The sequence below is a fragment of the Heptranchias perlo genome, chromosome 9 (genome assembly GCF_035084215.1).
Source record: "Heptranchias perlo isolate sHepPer1 chromosome 9, sHepPer1.hap1, whole genome shotgun sequence".
Taxonomy (NCBI): domain Eukaryota; kingdom Metazoa; phylum Chordata; class Chondrichthyes; order Hexanchiformes; family Hexanchidae; genus Heptranchias; species Heptranchias perlo.
The window spans coordinates 57764127-57780734 of NC_090333.1; the positions used below are offsets into that span (position 1 = coordinate 57764127).

General features: G+C 45.6%; 1 protein-coding gene across 3 annotated transcripts in view; it reads right to left on the bottom strand.

Moving 5' to 3' along the window:
• Positions 1-5121: 5121 nt before the first annotated feature.
• The window catches only part of lrp8 (low density lipoprotein receptor-related protein 8, apolipoprotein e receptor), an 82370-nt gene continuing 70883 nt past the window's right edge, over positions 5122-16608 (bottom strand). For 2 of the 3 annotated variants that reach the window (XM_067990540.1, XM_067990538.1), the window contains 9 exons: positions 16089-16316; positions 15882-16000; positions 14804-14943; positions 13445-13586; positions 13178-13330; positions 12745-12966; positions 11992-12063; positions 9854-10023; positions 5122-6706 (listed from right to left, as the gene is read on the bottom strand). In XM_067990540.1, coding sequence (XP_067846641.1) covers positions 6668-6706; positions 9854-10023; positions 11992-12063; positions 12745-12966; positions 13178-13330; positions 13445-13586; positions 14804-14943; positions 15882-16000; positions 16089-16316 — 1285 coding nt within the window. In that variant the 3' untranslated portion in view covers positions 5122-6667. The remainder of the gene's footprint in view (positions 6707-9853; positions 10024-11991; positions 12064-12744; positions 12967-13177; positions 13331-13444; positions 13587-14803; positions 14944-15881; positions 16001-16088; positions 16317-16608) is intronic. The other variant, XM_067990539.1, reaches the window with a different exon arrangement.

Genomic DNA, 16608 nt, shown 5'->3' on the forward strand with positions numbered 1-16608 from the left:
GCACCTCAAGCCTGCTCCGCCATTCAATGAGATCATGGCTGATCTTCGACCTCAACTCCACTTTCCCGCCCTATCCCCATATCCTTTGATTCCCTTAGTTCAAAAAATTTATTGATCTCAGTCTTGAATATACTCAATCACTGAGTATCCACAGCCCTCTGGGGTAGAGAATGCCAAAGAGTCACAAGAAGTGAAGAAATTTTTCCTCATCTCGATCCTGAATGGCCAACTCCCTTATCTTGAGACTATGACCCCTAGTTTTAGACTCTAGCCAGGATAAACAGCCTCTCAGCATCTACTCTGTCAAACCCTCGAAGAATTTTATACGTTTCAATGGACATATCTCCAGGGATGAGGTCAGTGACGGTCTGGGAAACTATGGCTTGATGATCAGATGTGGGGTCATGGTCCAGGGGGAGGCAGGAGGAGGTGTCGGTGAGTTGGTGTTCAGGCTCCGCAAGGTAGAGGTCTGTTCGCCAAACAACAACAGCACCGCCCTTGTTATCAGGTTTAACGACAATGTCAGGATTGGATCTGAGAGTACGGAGTGCTGCAAATTCAGAGGGAGGTATGTTAGAGTGAGTGAGGAGAGTAGAGAAATTGAGACGGCCGATGTCAACGAGCAGTTCCCAATGAAAAGATCAAGAGAACGTAAGAGGCCAGAGGGAGGGGTCCAGGTGGAATGAAAAATCTGAAGACAGAGAATGGGACCGTTGTGCGGGGGGAAGATTCCTGGCCAAAGAAGTGGGCGCGAAGGCGATGGAAGAAGAGCTCAGCACTGTGCCAAGCTCGAAATTCATTGAGGTGGGGGCGCAAGGGGATGAAGCCGAGGTCTTTGCTGAGGGCTGATCGTTCAGGTCAGATAGGTCAGTGCGGATAGGGATAAAGGATGAGACTGAAAGGAGGGATAGGGTCAGAGGAAAATGAAGGGGAAGAAGGATCAGGAGGGGCGTTGGTATCTAAGAGTTGTTGAAGCTTCCGGTCCTTGACACCTGAAAGGAAGAAAAAATGTTTTATGTTAATGCGCCGGATGAGGCGAAGGATGAAATGGACCTGCGGAGCAGGGCAACTCTGAAATAGAGTGAGTCGGTGCTGCTGAAGAGAGGAGGTCGAGAGTGTGCGTGCAGCGGCGCGTGGACCTCTGGAAGCGGCGAGAGCAGTGCTTCGAGAAGCGCAGAATATCATGGAGATATCTGTAATCACAGATGGATCCGAAACACGAAGGGTGGAATTTAAGTTGGAATCCACGTGGAATAAGTCGGAGCCGGAGACAGTTGCTGAGGAAAGAGTTGTGGCTGTGAAAGCGAGTTTTAGTGGATACCTGATCAAACACGAGAAGGGAAACAGAAAGCAATGAAGGTGAACAAGGTCGGAGAAAAGAGCAGAACTTCTTCAAGGGAGAGAAGTGGCTGTGAATTAAACACTAAATCAAAAGCAAAATACTGCGGTTGCTGGAAATCTGAAATAAAAACAGAAAATGCTGGAAATACTCAGCAAGTGAGGCAGCATCTGTGGTGAAAGAAACAGAGTTAACGTTTCAGGTCAAAGACCTTTCGTCAGAACTGGAAAATGTTAAAGAGTTAACAGTTTTTAAGCAAGTACAGAGCCAGGCAACGGGGGGAAGGGAGCCAATCTAAACATAGTCAACTAATCACTACTTGGTTCATCTTATGTTCTCCCCTGTTTACAATTATTATAATGTCCTTTACTATGGATTTTGGACCCAAGTTTCTCAGAAAAATAGAAATTTTGCACGTCCGAGCCGACAGGTACATGGCGAGGGGGCTCCAAAAATCGGGGATTCCCGGGGCGGGTCCGGAGCCCGGCTCCAACCCGCCCACTTCCAGGTTCCCCAGTGATGCGCTTAGATGCGCGTGCAGCCCCCGCATGCAGGACTCCCGCCAGCAATTAAAGCCAGCAGGATCCCACTTAAACCAATGAATGTGATAGTTCAGGTCGTTTGGAGACCTGATTGACATGATATTTTAGGAGGGGTGGGATTTTCAACTAAACTGAGCCTGTTTCCCGTACTGGGGGAAACGCTCCCAGTTGAAATGGACGTGTTGCAGCCACCAGCCTGTGGCAGCTGCAAAGATCCATTTGACTGGTGGGGTGGGAGGAGACCCTCACTCATTGCAGGAGGCCAATCTATCAATTTGGACAAAGTTTGGCCTCCACCACCCTCCTCCTAACAATAAAATTCACAACCTTGCAACCTCAACCCCGGTGTGCAGACACACTTACCTACTTTGCTGACCCCCTCAGCTGTACATCTTCCTGATGGGGGCCGCCATAGCTGCAGTCATGACCTCCTCGGAGGACGAACAGCATCACCAGCCTCGCCGGCCACCTCTGACACGTGGAGCTCCACAACACAGTGCTGTGACACATCCACCTACACAGCAGGAGGGAGGGCAACCGCAGAGAGAGATGCATTGCAGAAGGCACTACCCTCATGACAAGGTCCACAGACCGAGGCTCAGCTTCCTGGACCTCTCTGAGCAGCAGTGCACACGGAGACTCAGAGTCACTCGACATGCAGTCGTGGATATCAGCAGCCTCCTTCATGCCAAGCTGCTCCCGGCTGGCCCGAGCACCATCTTCTTACCTGTCGCTATCAAAGTCACCACTGCCCTCAACGACTTCTCCGCATCCTTTCAGGGTGCCACCGGGGACATGGCCGACGTCTCTCAGTCGTCTGCACTAAAGAGCCCTGCAAATACACCTACACCCACTCTGCAGTGACACAATCGGTGGCATCAGGTATGGGTCTTAATGGTGATCCTCAGGAAAGGGCATTATTGCACAAACCAGACAAGATTTTCAAAGACATGGCAGTAGTGGTGATAACAATTTTTGTGATTTTTTGCCAAAGGAAAATAAATGAAAAACATGACATTTCATCTTTCACCCCTGTGCATCCCCTTTATGCTCACAAATCCTTCACCTTACGTTTACGGGAACCCCTACATGATGCTACCCCTGTGGCTTCAGCAGAGGTAGTGGCAGGTTGCTCTTGTCCATGCTCTGACCGATGAGATGCTTTGCACGGACGTCCTCTGGGTTTCGGTGCCCGTGAGGGCCCCTCCAAAGACTGTTCCACCTGCACCTGTGCAGGGGCAGACTCAGCCACCTGGAGAGGGGGGCAGCATTGTGGGTACTGGTTGAGAGGGGGGCAACGGGTGAGACGTGGGGGCACTTTGAGTGGCGTCCCCACTTCCATGCCCCCTTTCACCATCATCCCTCTCCTGGCCCAGGCCCACATCACTCCTTCCACCCTGCTGGACGACAGTTTGGAGGACTTGTGTAAAGCCTTGGAAGGCCACTTATAATGTATCTGTCAGCTTGTTTAAGGCGGCAGAATGTTGCTCAACCTGAATCCGAACGGCCGTTGTCAGGGCCTGAATGGACTCAATGTTGAGCCTTGCTTGATGCTGGAGGGAGGCTAGCCTTTCCTCCATCACAGACATTCCCGCACCTACCCACAACACTATCTCAGAGATGCCTTCACGTCCCTGTGACAGTATTCCACGCATGCAGGAGTTGGACTCCTCCATCACCTGCACGATTGTGGAGAGTGCGCGTGGCACCTGTTCCAGTACCTCGGCAATGTGCTGCAGCCCCTCGATGACTCTCCTTTTCACGGCTGGCCCCCAGGGTTCAGCATCTGGGTCCAGCTGAGCAGAGCCTGGAGAAGAGTGCTCCCACCGACGCGGACTCTCCACGGCTGCCCCTGCCACCAGGGTCTGCTCGTGCTCACGTGCGTGGTGACTCACCATGTGCAAGCCCAACTAAGTGAGGACAGGGACTCACCGAGGTGTGTGTATCTGCGCTGGTGGATGGATGGCTCAGATGGTGGACCCTCAGAGACCGGCAGGTCCTCTGAGGAATCGCCCTCCACGGTCACGGCGCTCGCAGACAGTCCTGCAAGAGAACAGAAAGCAATGTTAGGCATGTAGACAGATGTTGAGGTGCTGCAGATGCCAAGTGATGTTAAGATCATTCGCTATCATAAGTGCTGAGTGTTAGATTTCTGTCACCAGCCACTTGTGCATTCCCAGTCTCGGCATCCGCCACGGACAGGCACTCCGGCGTCCGGCTGATCTCGAGTGCCTGCTGCTCTGCGTCTATTAGTGCCACCTGGTGTGGCGGGCCCCCTCCAGTCCGTGCCCTCTCCCGGGCATTCTGGCATCTCTTCTCCTATCAAGACAAAACACAGAGGCGTGATTGAGTGATTGTTGCATGGTGAGCTGCTGCATGCATTGGTGTGGGTGGAGTTGAGCGTGAGGGAGATGCATGGGAGGGTGCGTGTGAGACATAGCCATGAGATTGTATGAGGATTGGGTTGCGTGGTAGTGTTCGAATGGGAATTGGGGCGGTGAGTAAGTGCAGGCAAGGTGAGGATGATAGTTGAGTGGATGTGAGGAGTGATGCAAGAGCGTTGTGGTGGCAGTGCAGAAGGGGTTGTGTGGTGGTGCAGATGATGTGGCAGACGGAGTGTGCGAGAATGCGTAAGTATACTCACTTTGGCTGACCTGGTTAGGTCATTAAATCTCTTCCTGCACTGCACCCAGGTTCTGGACACTGCCGCTGCTGGTGACCTCCTCGGCCATCTCCAGCCAAGCCTTCTTGGTGGTGGAGGGAGGACTCTTCTTCCCATCCGATGGGAAAAAAATTTCCCTCCTACTCTTCACCCCATCGAGCAGCACCTGGAGTGAGGAGTCAGAAAACCTTGGAGCAGCCTTGCCTCTGGCCTGCTCCATGCTCCTAAATTGGTTTGCTGCAGGAGGAGCTTTGGAGGAATGCCCCTTTAAATAGGACTCCTCCTGCTGACAACCTATGATGCAGCTGTGCAGTCCGCCCGCTGCGCAGGTCTAGAACAGGAAATCCGGAAGCCAAGGTAAGTGCCTTCAATTAGGCTGCGATCACGTGCGGAGCACCCCGGATTCACTGGGCGCGTTACCCACGCGCCCAGTCGACCCCCCGCTGCCAACCCACCTCCCTCCTAATATCGAGGCCAATGAATCACCAATTTCAGTCAGTGGTAAGGAGAGAAGTAACAGACAAATTCTTGTACTATTTTTTTTAATGAACTATTGCCACAAAAAGTTAAACAGCCTTTTTCCAGGTTACTGCTTTAATTTTTTGAAACGTACAGTTTACCAATTGCAAATTTTATACAAATACGAACCGTAGAAATCTGGTTTACAATATACCCCGAGCAAAATTTTAAAAAACAAACACAACCAAATCCCCCAATAACTGACACACATCAAATAAGTTACAAATATGCAAATATGCAGGGTAACTAGGTAACAAGTTTGATAAATTCCTAGCTCATTTCACAGAAAAATATTTAATCAGGTTCAAAATTGAAAAAAGAAGTAAACACATTTTAATGCATCTTATTGTTATAAAACCTTTGGCTATTTTTAAGGAAATCAGTCTTTTAGTTTCTCAAAAGGCAGAGATTTTTTCATTTGACCTGTACTGTAGATCCAATATGTACATTTTACACTGCACTAAATCTCAGCAGTTTCCTTTTTACATTCCCCCATTTCCCTTCCACCCCCAACAATGTCTCCTGAAGATATTGAGGTATGGTACCTCTGGCACCAAGAACCTTCTAGCATCCCACCATTCTTCACATGTGAGCCTAACCGTGTAGGCCATTACAGCCGGCACCGTTTCTACCCTCACATGACGTCCTCACATGTAGTTTCCAACAGCCGTGACTGGAGAGCAATCAGCACACGGGCACTGAGGCCAATTATAGCATGCCCAGATCAAGTGTGGGACCTTCCTATCTCTGTGGGCTCAATACTATATCAGGTTGTTCCTTTCCTCAATCAGCCATCAGGAGCGTTACATTTTTAAAAAATTGTAAAATGCAATATTTAGACCCAAGCAACATACCTACAAGAAAAAAAAACAATGTAGAACTTTGAAAAGGACCAAGTTACATAGAGGTCAGACACTGTACAGCAAACACAGGAGGGAGGGAGAATCCACTTAAAAGGAACAGGCTCTGCTGAAGTCAGACACTGTATGGCAAACACAGGAGGGAGCAAGCATCCACTTGAACATGTTCCCCAATTTTATAAATACATTCTCGTCTCATATATGCAAATAAGGCTTCACTGTACAGAAAAGGCAAAATGCATCAGCATGAAAATATTTCCTACCTCCATCTCATATGTACATAACCCAAGTTTATCCAGGAAATAAATCCGTAAATAAATACCTATTTTTTATCCCCCTGTAGCTTTGGAGAGCTTTTGACAAATCGAGCTCTCTGTAAAATGTTAAACTGTGATGCGCAAATCAGTTTATTTACAAAACTTTATAAATATAGCTTTGAAGGGGCTATGCTTACAAGTGCGGCATCGCAATTATATACAAATGTAAAGAATTTAAATTTAACTCTTACGGTCAATGTCTTTTTTTCTAAGAACGAGTACAGAGTATCATCAGTGCAAAAGAAAAGTCCAATTTTTTTTGTTTTCTATAAAGTATAAAACATTTTGCCAATATAAAAATACACATCTTTCGGATGTTAGAAATTCATCATCTGGTGACTGCTCGTCCAGTCCTGATCGTCACAGCTGCTGCACCATTAGCAGTGGGGCGCCTGCAGGTCAAGTAGATGTGAACAGCACAGCATGTCTCAGGGTAATCCATCGTCCTCCATACTGAGTGCAACACGCTGTCAATGAAAGAAAAGAGTAATTTCTTTTAAAATGCAATTAAGGAGGAAATTCAAATCATACTTAAAAAGGAGGGGGTGACTTTTTGTCCACCTGTTCAGAGAATGGAGTAACATTGGTGGACACACCTGATTTTGTTCCAGCGCAAAAGAAACTCTGGAGCAAAGTTATATTTTATTTTTATATTTGTTAAGCCCATGACTCACCCCCATGATTTGATAATCCTCGGTTATAAGTATGACCAAAAGAAAGCTTTGATTCTAATTGACTGTCATGTTTAAATTCCAAAAAAAAACACAAATCAAATCAGTGAAACAAATGAATGTTTCTCACTTTACTAGTAGGTTAAATTAAATTGCCTCCGACCTAAAGCATCTAGCATGTCTGATATATGATGAACAATGCTAAAAATGGAATTGAATTTATTTTAAAAACTTTGCTCAAATTCCCACAAAAGAGGAAAATCTGCCTCTTATTGTTTTATCCTTTACCGGTGAATCGCCACTGCAAGTATTAAAAAAACTAATTAAAAACAAACTGAAAATTCCTCCCAGATTTGTAAAACAGACAGTTACTTCTGTGGAAGTGAGGGGAGTCAGGAAACCAGAAAAAAAAACAGGCGGACTCTGCACGACACTTAGTTGGTAGCACTGTCGTCTCAGTCACAGGGTCATGGGTTCAAGTCCCACTTCAGGATTTGAGCACATAATCTAGGCTGACGATTCAGTGCTGCATTTCTGGAGGTAAAATAAAAATGAAAATTTCTGATAAATGGAAGTGTCTAATATGGACACTGTACAAAAAGGTACTGTAAATATTGCAGAAAAGCACATGAAGATAATTTAAGAACTACTTCACGCATGGAGCTTCTTGTGCTCCCAATCCAAATGGATGGACAAGGATAAAAGCGCAAACCCGACCCAAATAGAATTGTGCTAGGTGATTTTTTAAAACATTTTTGCATCAGATCTGGGGCCTTGAGGCTAGCACACAAAGTGAGTGCAAGCACTTTGCTCACTGAAACCAGAATAATGCTGAACTGCAGGCCCAAAGGATATTGGGGCAGGGCCTGCTCACCTCATTTAAAGCTCCCTCTGCACCAACTGTGCACCTGCTCTCTACTGAATCGGCTCTCTTGTTCTGAATAATGTGGAAGACATGGTGCAGCCTTCCATTATGGGCGAGTATCATAAGCACGAGACCAACTTGGCAATTTGCTTTAGAGGATAAGTATTGGATACACTTACAAATGTCAGCAATCGTAAACAGAGGACTGTATGCTGCACAGTAATTATAGCTTTTGGCAGATGTTGGCGCAGATATACTGACCCAATCATGGAAGCCCACAGTTTGTCTTAATGTAGACATGGGTCACGACCATGGCCCAGCTAGGACACGCTCTGTGCAGAGTGCAGACTCCAATCTGTGGTTTTGCTCTGTATATGTTAAAGTTCTTCTTGTTTTTGCCTACCTGCTTTATTTGCTAAATGGCTGTCTAGGCAGCACAGCATTGGTCTCTGGTGTTACCATACGACTGAAAGAGCATAGCTTCCTTTTGTGTGTTTGTCCTGAAAAGAACGTTTTTTTTGTGGACGTTAGCAACTAGCTTAATGGCCAGATGGAAAATCTGCCTAGCAGCTCAAATTTAAAGGAATCTGCCCACTTAAAAGTGGCTGTATAAGGGGGGCAAATACCATTTTAGCCTTTATAAAAGTTCAAAATGGATCTTAAATATTTGTTGGCCTTTGCTAAGGTTGTTACAAGCTGAGGGAAAGGAAGGAAACTCCAGGCAAAAATGATTCAAAAGGAAACCCAATGTGGAGACATGAAAGAGTCTGTGGGGCAGAACCCAACCTCTTGTTTGATGGCTAGAAAAGGGGACTTGTTGTTCCATGAGGTGGGTGTGAGGCCGTCTCCCTTATTTGGCACTCCAGTGAACCCTCCCAACAGACGGCAGTGCACTAAGTTCAATGTTCTGCACTGTACAATGATCTGTATTCTTGTGAATCCTGCCACAAGGGAAAGGTTAGGTCAAGTTGATGCCTCCTTTCCACAGGGAAAACAGTGAACATGCTGCTCGCTGCAAATAAGGCTGTTGTTTGCTTGATATATCTGTAGGCAGCCTGTGGTGCCTTTGAGGATCCTGTGGCATAAAAGTTTAATGCAGTCGTAACCTTCACGTCCACAGGAAGGGCAGTCCTTGTGGGACAAGCTGCTTGCAGCTCCCTTTGTGAAGTGAAAGTATCAATGATGGATCCCCTCTGATAGGTCTAGGAAAGAAAGTCTGGGCCAGTAAGTGCAAATCCAGGGGTAAAGATGGGCTAATACGCAACACCTGAGGTACAGTCACACCTGCCTTCTCCCCTCAAGAACTGTTCTTCCTCCTCCAAATCGAGAAGCCACACTGGAATCCCCAAAGGAATTCCCACCCTGCTCACAATGGTTGTTGCGAGCAAAATAGCAACTGGGAGCAAGATGGTTGTAAGAAACTGCAATGGAAATAAAAGTCTTGCAATGCAAAAATGACTCAGAGAAGGCAAATCCAGATCGTTACTTCAAAAATAAGAAAAGAACATGAATGAAAATTAGTGAAAAGTAACGAGGCCAGGAAAGAAGGAAAACTTCTTCGCTGGAATGTTAAATATTTGGAAAAATCAAACAAGGTTGGAAGCACAAAAACAGTGAAGTTATTCAAAGTAACGACGACGAGGGTGTCAGTTCTAATGATTGATTTGAGTAGCTCTTTGTTTGATTGTTCTGTCCCAGTGATGAATGCATCCAAATTCAAACACGAGTATTTCAAGCCGGACATACATCGTAACTGTCGGTGAATACAACGTCAGCTGGTTACAGTGAATTCAGTCACACACTCTCCGGTCAGCGGCACTTCAACCACATTTCGATTTGATATCAGAATTCCAGAAGTTTAAGGTGCCCGTGAGCACATGCTCTACTCAGTTTAGTGTGTGTTTTTAAAAAAAACACATTTGTAACTTGCATTGGCAGCCCTCTCATTGGGACAAAAAGATTAACAGCAAAATACTGCTGGTTTGCAGAAGGGCCCACTGTCTAATGGCAGGGCACAGTGAAGTGACAAAACTGTTTAGTGCAGTGCTTGACAGTCCAACAAGAAAGGAAACACTTACTGCAGGGTACACGTGGCCAATTTGCCCATTTCTCCCGATGTGAGTCTCCTCCCCTTCCACTTCTGTAGTTTTCCTATAGACAGGATTATCAAAGTTCATACTCTTTGTGTTCTTCTTTCTCCAGTTCCTCCAGATCAGGAAGCCTCCCAGGCAGACCAAACCAATGATCACTGGAAAAAGTAACAAAAAAGACCAGATCTTAGTGAATTAAGATAAACAAACACAGTAACAATCATTTATCAACCAAAAGACAGCAAAAAGAGACTGACACTTCCTTCTATACATTGCGCACACTTGTCTTGATAATTTCAGTTGTTTTAATTTGCATTTAATATGGGATCGACCAGCCAATGATAATGTATCATGTGAAGAAAAGAAACTTCAAAGCTAGGGTGCATCACTGTGATCAATTCAAATGACTGGTTCAGTCTTACAACTTTGACTAATTGAAAGTAAAATTAAGTTTACACAAGATAGTTATACTGTCTGGGGTAGACGCTATCCTTTCACCTCCGTGACCTTGGTTTGATCAGTGATTGGGGGAGGGGGGGCTGTCCAGCCGCGATCGGAAGGAGGGGGGTGCCACGGACAAGGGAGGCCCAAGGCTTCCTTGTGAGGCCTGGGGGGAGCACTCCTGCTCCTCCTGGCCCACCAGGAGTTCTCACCAAAGTAATTTTAAAACAATTACCTTGGCCTCTTCTGGCCAGTCGGTGCCTCCCATAGTGGTTTGACTATCGGGTCCCACACATTGCGGGACACCCCTTGACTCCACGTTACGGTCACATTGCAGCACCAATGACTTCTGAATTTAAAGTAGGCCCTGCCTGCTTGTAGCAGGAGCCTCGGCCAACTTGAAAGACGGCGAAGATGAAATGCAGCTAGGTGGGGACTATTTTCCCCATGTATGGATACCTGATATCACACTATCCATTTTAAATTTTGGTATTTCTAATTTTCTGATCAACTACACATGGTAAAAAGATGTTACTACTTAACAAATGCCATGACAAACACAGGACTCTCTACTGCCATGGCATCATAAGAATATGTATATCCAAAAATATATTATCACTGCACATCCTCCACCTCGAGAGTGACAACACTCTAGCAGAGTGCTCCCAACTTTGTCAAGGGCCACTCTCAGGTAACCTGCTACAGTGCACTACGGAGTTATGGGACACGGGTCTGTGCCCACGATTCCCCACATAACCTTACTTCCCATTAACAGTCCCTTGCACGTTTTTGTTAATCAGAAAAAAAACAGAAGAAAGGCTTTCTTGATTAACATCCTACAGCCAGTCATGCCGTAAAGGGAGGCCAAAGGGATATGGAGCAGCAAATCTGCCCTGGTGAGGGAAGGCAGGCTGGTGATGATCCTTGGGCAATATTATGAGTATTACTAAGGTGGTAGATGACACAAGCAGAATAATCTTTGTTCCACTGTCCCCAGCCTCCTCAAGGCACTTGTATCCAGACAAGTTATATATCTACACTAACAATCGCTGTTTGGGCACCATGAATGGAAGGCGAAGATGTACAGATAGCTCACCATTTCTAGCACTCATTTGGTCTCGAGAATTCACTCAAATCCCTGCGCTCAGGTGACATCAAATGGCGAGTATGGCCGTACCTCTGATGACGTTTGGTTCAAATGCCATGTGATAGCATTCCACTAGAGGTGGAGGAAGTACCAAAAAAAAGTGGCTGCCTTATCCTGCCCCATAAAGACTGCTGCCCATCAACTATCATGAATTTGCACTTCGTGCTGCAGAATAACCTGGGTTTAGACCATCCTCTCTTCTCAGGAAAAGGGTATTCCCCCTCCCCCTCCCTCTCCCCCCAAGGGGGCTGGGTGATGCAGCGAGTTAGTCACTAGCCTTTTGCCTCTGGGACCTGGGTTCAAAGGCAGCCCAGGCTTATGGGATGATAAAGTCTCTTCTTAGTATTGGCTGTAAGAAACCAATCTTTAATGTGGAGCAGTGTAAAGGGCTTCGCTCCGGGATCTACTTGTATAATATCTGACCAGCAGCAGTTGATGTGGACAAAATTGAAAGTGTCCCATTCTTCAGCACTAACACAAAAAACATGCACAGGATACATGTTTAAAATGGGATGCAAATATCACCACAGTCACCTACCTATTGGGATGACAATTCCCACAATGGCATTAGTCGAACTCGACTTCTTGCTGTTTTCCTGGTTGTCTGCTGCTGGAAGAAGAAAGCCGTGTTTATATTACTAGCTGGTGCTTGAAGGTTAGAACATTCTGTTATGAACAAACAGTACAGCATAAGGAGCAACAGAGCCCAGGTCCAAGGTGCAGGGGAGCCTCAGGCTTCATTTCCCCAGTACTGCTGAATGCCTCATTTCAGCTTTATTTTTGAAAAACTTAGGCCCATTCTGTAGATCATCACCAAGGTTGAAGAGTAGGAAAGGAGATAAATGAGGAAATAGTGGCTAGGCAAGTAAACAGTTCTTGAGTTTTGAGGTATGGCGGGGGGGTAAGGAAATAGAAGAAGAGCTGAGGAATCAAAAGTCAAGTAGTGAGGGAAGGAGAGATGGGTAGATAAGATAAATTTCAAGACAATAATTAATAGAATGGGACAGTGGAGTAGAGAGGGGAAAGGGAGAACGCAAAAATGAGGTCTAACTACCATCCCATGACACTGGAGCATCCTTGAGAAGCAGTGATAATACTACTCCAAGTGATGTTGGAATATGATTAGGCCATCAAAGAGGGAATGGGCAGCAGTCACTCCCAGCCTACCCTCGGCCACCTCGCCTGCTCAGAGTCGCATGGTGGAGGCTGCGATAAAATCATCTGCCTCTCTTGGCAGTGGAGCTCATGCTGCAAAAAAACTTTTGAAAGTGCTTTGTATTGTAAGACTTACATAGCTGTGAGGAACTGTTACTGTGGATCGAATTGTTTGCATCAGTGGTGCCGGCATCAATGGGGGATAGTCGTCGTGGGCCTCCAGTGGTGGTACCAATCAGAACTGTTGCACCAGCTGTGGTGGTTTTATCGGCAGGGACCCACGTACTGGAAGAAGCTGTGCCAGGCATTGGAGTCGGGTTGGCGCTGGTCACCGAGGGCGCAGTCGGAGGCCCTCCAGCTGTTTTGAAAAGAAAACAAACAGAACTAGAGCTGGAACTGCAGCTTGAACATTCAAGAGTTTAAACTGCACAAGGCAGCATTTCCCCGGGGACCAGATACAAGGGTTGGATATGCAAGAGACGTGAAGAAATTCTGTCCTTGCAGAACTGGAAAAAAGAACTTTAAAAGCTGAATCCATTACAATTCATAAGCAGAAAGGACACACATACCTCTGTAACACTTTCTCATGTCTTGAGCAAGTTCCATGTTGTCAGGGCAAGCGCATGTGTATCTTGGCGAGCGGGCGCTGATTTGGGGAGCAGGTAAGCACAGGTACTGGCATCCTCCGTTTGGTGTAAGACCATGTGCACAAAAGTTTACAACTATTTAAAGAAAGAAAATACTTTCAGGTTTAAAATCTGGACAAACGCAAAAAAGACTCACAATTAAGTACACGTTTCAGAATTAGATTGTAAGCAGATCCTGACAGGAGTTACCTTTGGGCTGTTTTAGTTCATGGAGAATGACAATATCATGTAGATTGTTCAGATTATTTGCGAGTGACATTACGTCTCCGCCAGTCAATCTATTTGCATAGTAAATAGTGTCGTGCTCAATGTCAGTCCAGTAAATCTTGTCCTGTAACAGCAACATAAAATAATTATATACACTGTAAGCAACTAAAACAAATGGCTGTGAAGGGGGAACATCAAATGTGTTTGAATAGTGGGGTTTTGTTAGGCTGAACGACTGCCTGTTCATGTATTGCTGTACTTGCAATCAGTGACTCTGTGTTGGCTCCCCCTCACTTGTAAAACTGAACACACTGGCATTATGGTGCTGGATTGTTTTGGTTGTTACTTTTCTTTAATATTAAAAGCCTGCACCTCGTGGATCTGACAGGTACAGGCCAAGTTCTAATTTTAAACCTTGTACTGTACTTGTGATGCTGCTGCTGTGAATCACACCATGTCCAGCTCACACTCACTATGTTTCGAGTGCAGCTCAAGTACTGCGCTTACCCACAGTATCGGATGTTTAAATTATAACCTGGTCTGTGCCCATCATATTTATGAAGTGCTGGTCTTTCATATTCAGGCAAAAGCAACAGAAAAAATCCATCGCTGTTATGTCAAAAACCTGCAGTGTGACACCAAATTTTATTTAAATTTCACAAATAAACAGTGCGAGTGAGGTGATCACAGAACCACACCACTACAAGCTGGCGATTTGAAATCAATACACCCAATTCTACTCTATAATGGCGTTCTGAGAGGCTACAGTGTACAAAGGAAAAAGGAATACATTGGGGCACGAGAAAATGTCCTTGGGTTGGGGATAGGGAGTGAGGAAGGAAATAGGGAAAGCCAGGGTTCCTGCTTCTCATTGCTGTTCAAGTGGCACTTACTGGAAAGTGCATCCATGTAGATGTTGGGTGAGGACAGGATTGGGCTAGACTGTGATGCTCTCCACAGTCAAATATCCTGCAGGTACCCATTGTCCAGGCTCACACACTAATATTGATCACTGAGAGTGGTCAACAATTACCTCAGCATGAGTCAGTGCTTCAGGGGAGAGGTAAGGGACAGAGAAAAACAAAGTCTGACCCCAGGTAAGCTCCATGCCTTATCTCCAGTGGGATAAAGACTTGCCTACCCCAGTTGCATAAGAACTGCTTAGACTGTGAATAAACTTTATCCCACTGTGTCCTCACAGAACATGGCAACATACAAAGAAGCTCCCCCCACCGACCACACGCATTTTTGATACTGATTGAAAGTAAATACATTGTGGGTTTTGCAATCACTTTGGCACCAACTACGACACTCCCGTAACATTGCAGATTCTTGCCTCACCTCAAACACCGTGAGTGCAAAAGGGTGTCCCAGGTACTCCTCTGAGAACAGTAAAGTTTTCCTGTTGCCACCATTCAGGTCAATGCTGGACAGTTCGTGCAGTTTGGAGTCAACCCAGTACAGGCGCTGGTTCAGTAAATCTACAATCAGATACAACCATTGGGTCACCGCAGGCTCCTCAACTCCTTCCATCAGAGACAACATGCACTCAGTCCTGTCAAAACCAGTCTAAATCCAAAACTAACACACATTGGGGAGAATTTTAACTTCTGGTGATAGTGTAAAACAGCCACCCGTTATCGAATCAGCCACCCGTTATACACCTCTCCTGATTTTCCTTTCCATTGAGTTTATCAATAGGTGCCAAGGGTAGTCAGACCAACTCCAGTTTAACCTAACTCAGTTTGCTTTCTACAAGTCTAGGAATCATTGCAAAGCATTCAAATATCAGGGAACCAAGTTAAAAATTAGGAAGTTAGGAGTAAGAAGGGGAAGTTAGCTGGATTTTTTTTCTAAACGATTGTTTACTTGTGAAACAGAGCCTCAACACTGCCATGCTGTGCTCCGTGGCTCATTAAAGTGAACGGTGGCAAAACCACAGGCTGGAGTGCAGGTGGAAAACCCCAACCTAGGTTTCTTGGGAAGGCCTTTGAAGTGGACAGTACATCTGGGCTCAAGAAACAATTTTATACATTCCTGCAAATAGAAGGGATTAAGGGATATGGTTAGAGGACAGATTGTTGGGGCTGTCCTGTGAAAAAGTGATTGGTTTGTTCAACCAAATGACCTTTTCCAGCTCTTTAAAATACTTATATTCTTACGAACAGCCCCTTATCCTGTATCGTATATACATAGGTCACCTTAACTAATGGGGGTCTGTACCTGTGCATTAGTTCTTTGTGAAGGATGTATTACTTTTATCTTCTTGTTTTGGATATCTACACTACAATTTTTGTGTTCACATTAAGAACATTCTTTCAATAAAAGGTAGGAACATATGCCCTGTTCTGCTTTACTTCCCCACCCTAATCTATATCAATTTCACTAAAGTTTAATACAATGCTGTAACATCACCTACCTAAAGTGATTCCATTTGGCCATTCAATGTTGTCCATGACTAAAGACTGACGATCAACCCCATTCAGCCCAGCTTTCTCGATCTTTGCAGGGTTACCCCAGTCAGACCAATACATGAACCTAATTAAACAGGGCCAAAAGTATGTGAGAGGTCGGTAGCAAGACGCAGCCCAAATCAACAGCACTACATTGACCGGTTGTTACTTACCCTCGTATTGGGTCAACCGAAATGGCTCTGGGCTCCTCGAGCTCAGTATTGATGAGGGTTTTCCTTCTGGCTCCATCTGCAGTCGCCATGGAGATAGACCTGGTGCCAGAGTCCGTCCAGTATATGTTTTTGTGAACCCAATCTATTGCCAGGCACTCGGGAGTGTGGAGGTCATGCTCGATCAGATGGATATGCACGGTTGGATCACTGGCTTTATCCAATGGGGCACTGCAACACAGATCATGGAACAAGTATTTAGTTCAATGTTCCAATGCTGTCCAAGTTAACCCAAAAGCAGTATTTGTGGCCTATTTGTAAACCATTTCCAAATATATAACCAACCAGGGAGAGCAATTAAGATAATTTCAGATGTTGGAAATCTAAGTTATGAGAAAAGGTTAAAATGGGCTCATTTTCCGTGTGAAAGGAGAGATTGAAGTTCCTGCTCCTGATTGTTATCTAGTGACTCTTATGGGAAATTCAGCCGTGTGGACATTGGGTGAGGAAAGGATTAGCCTCA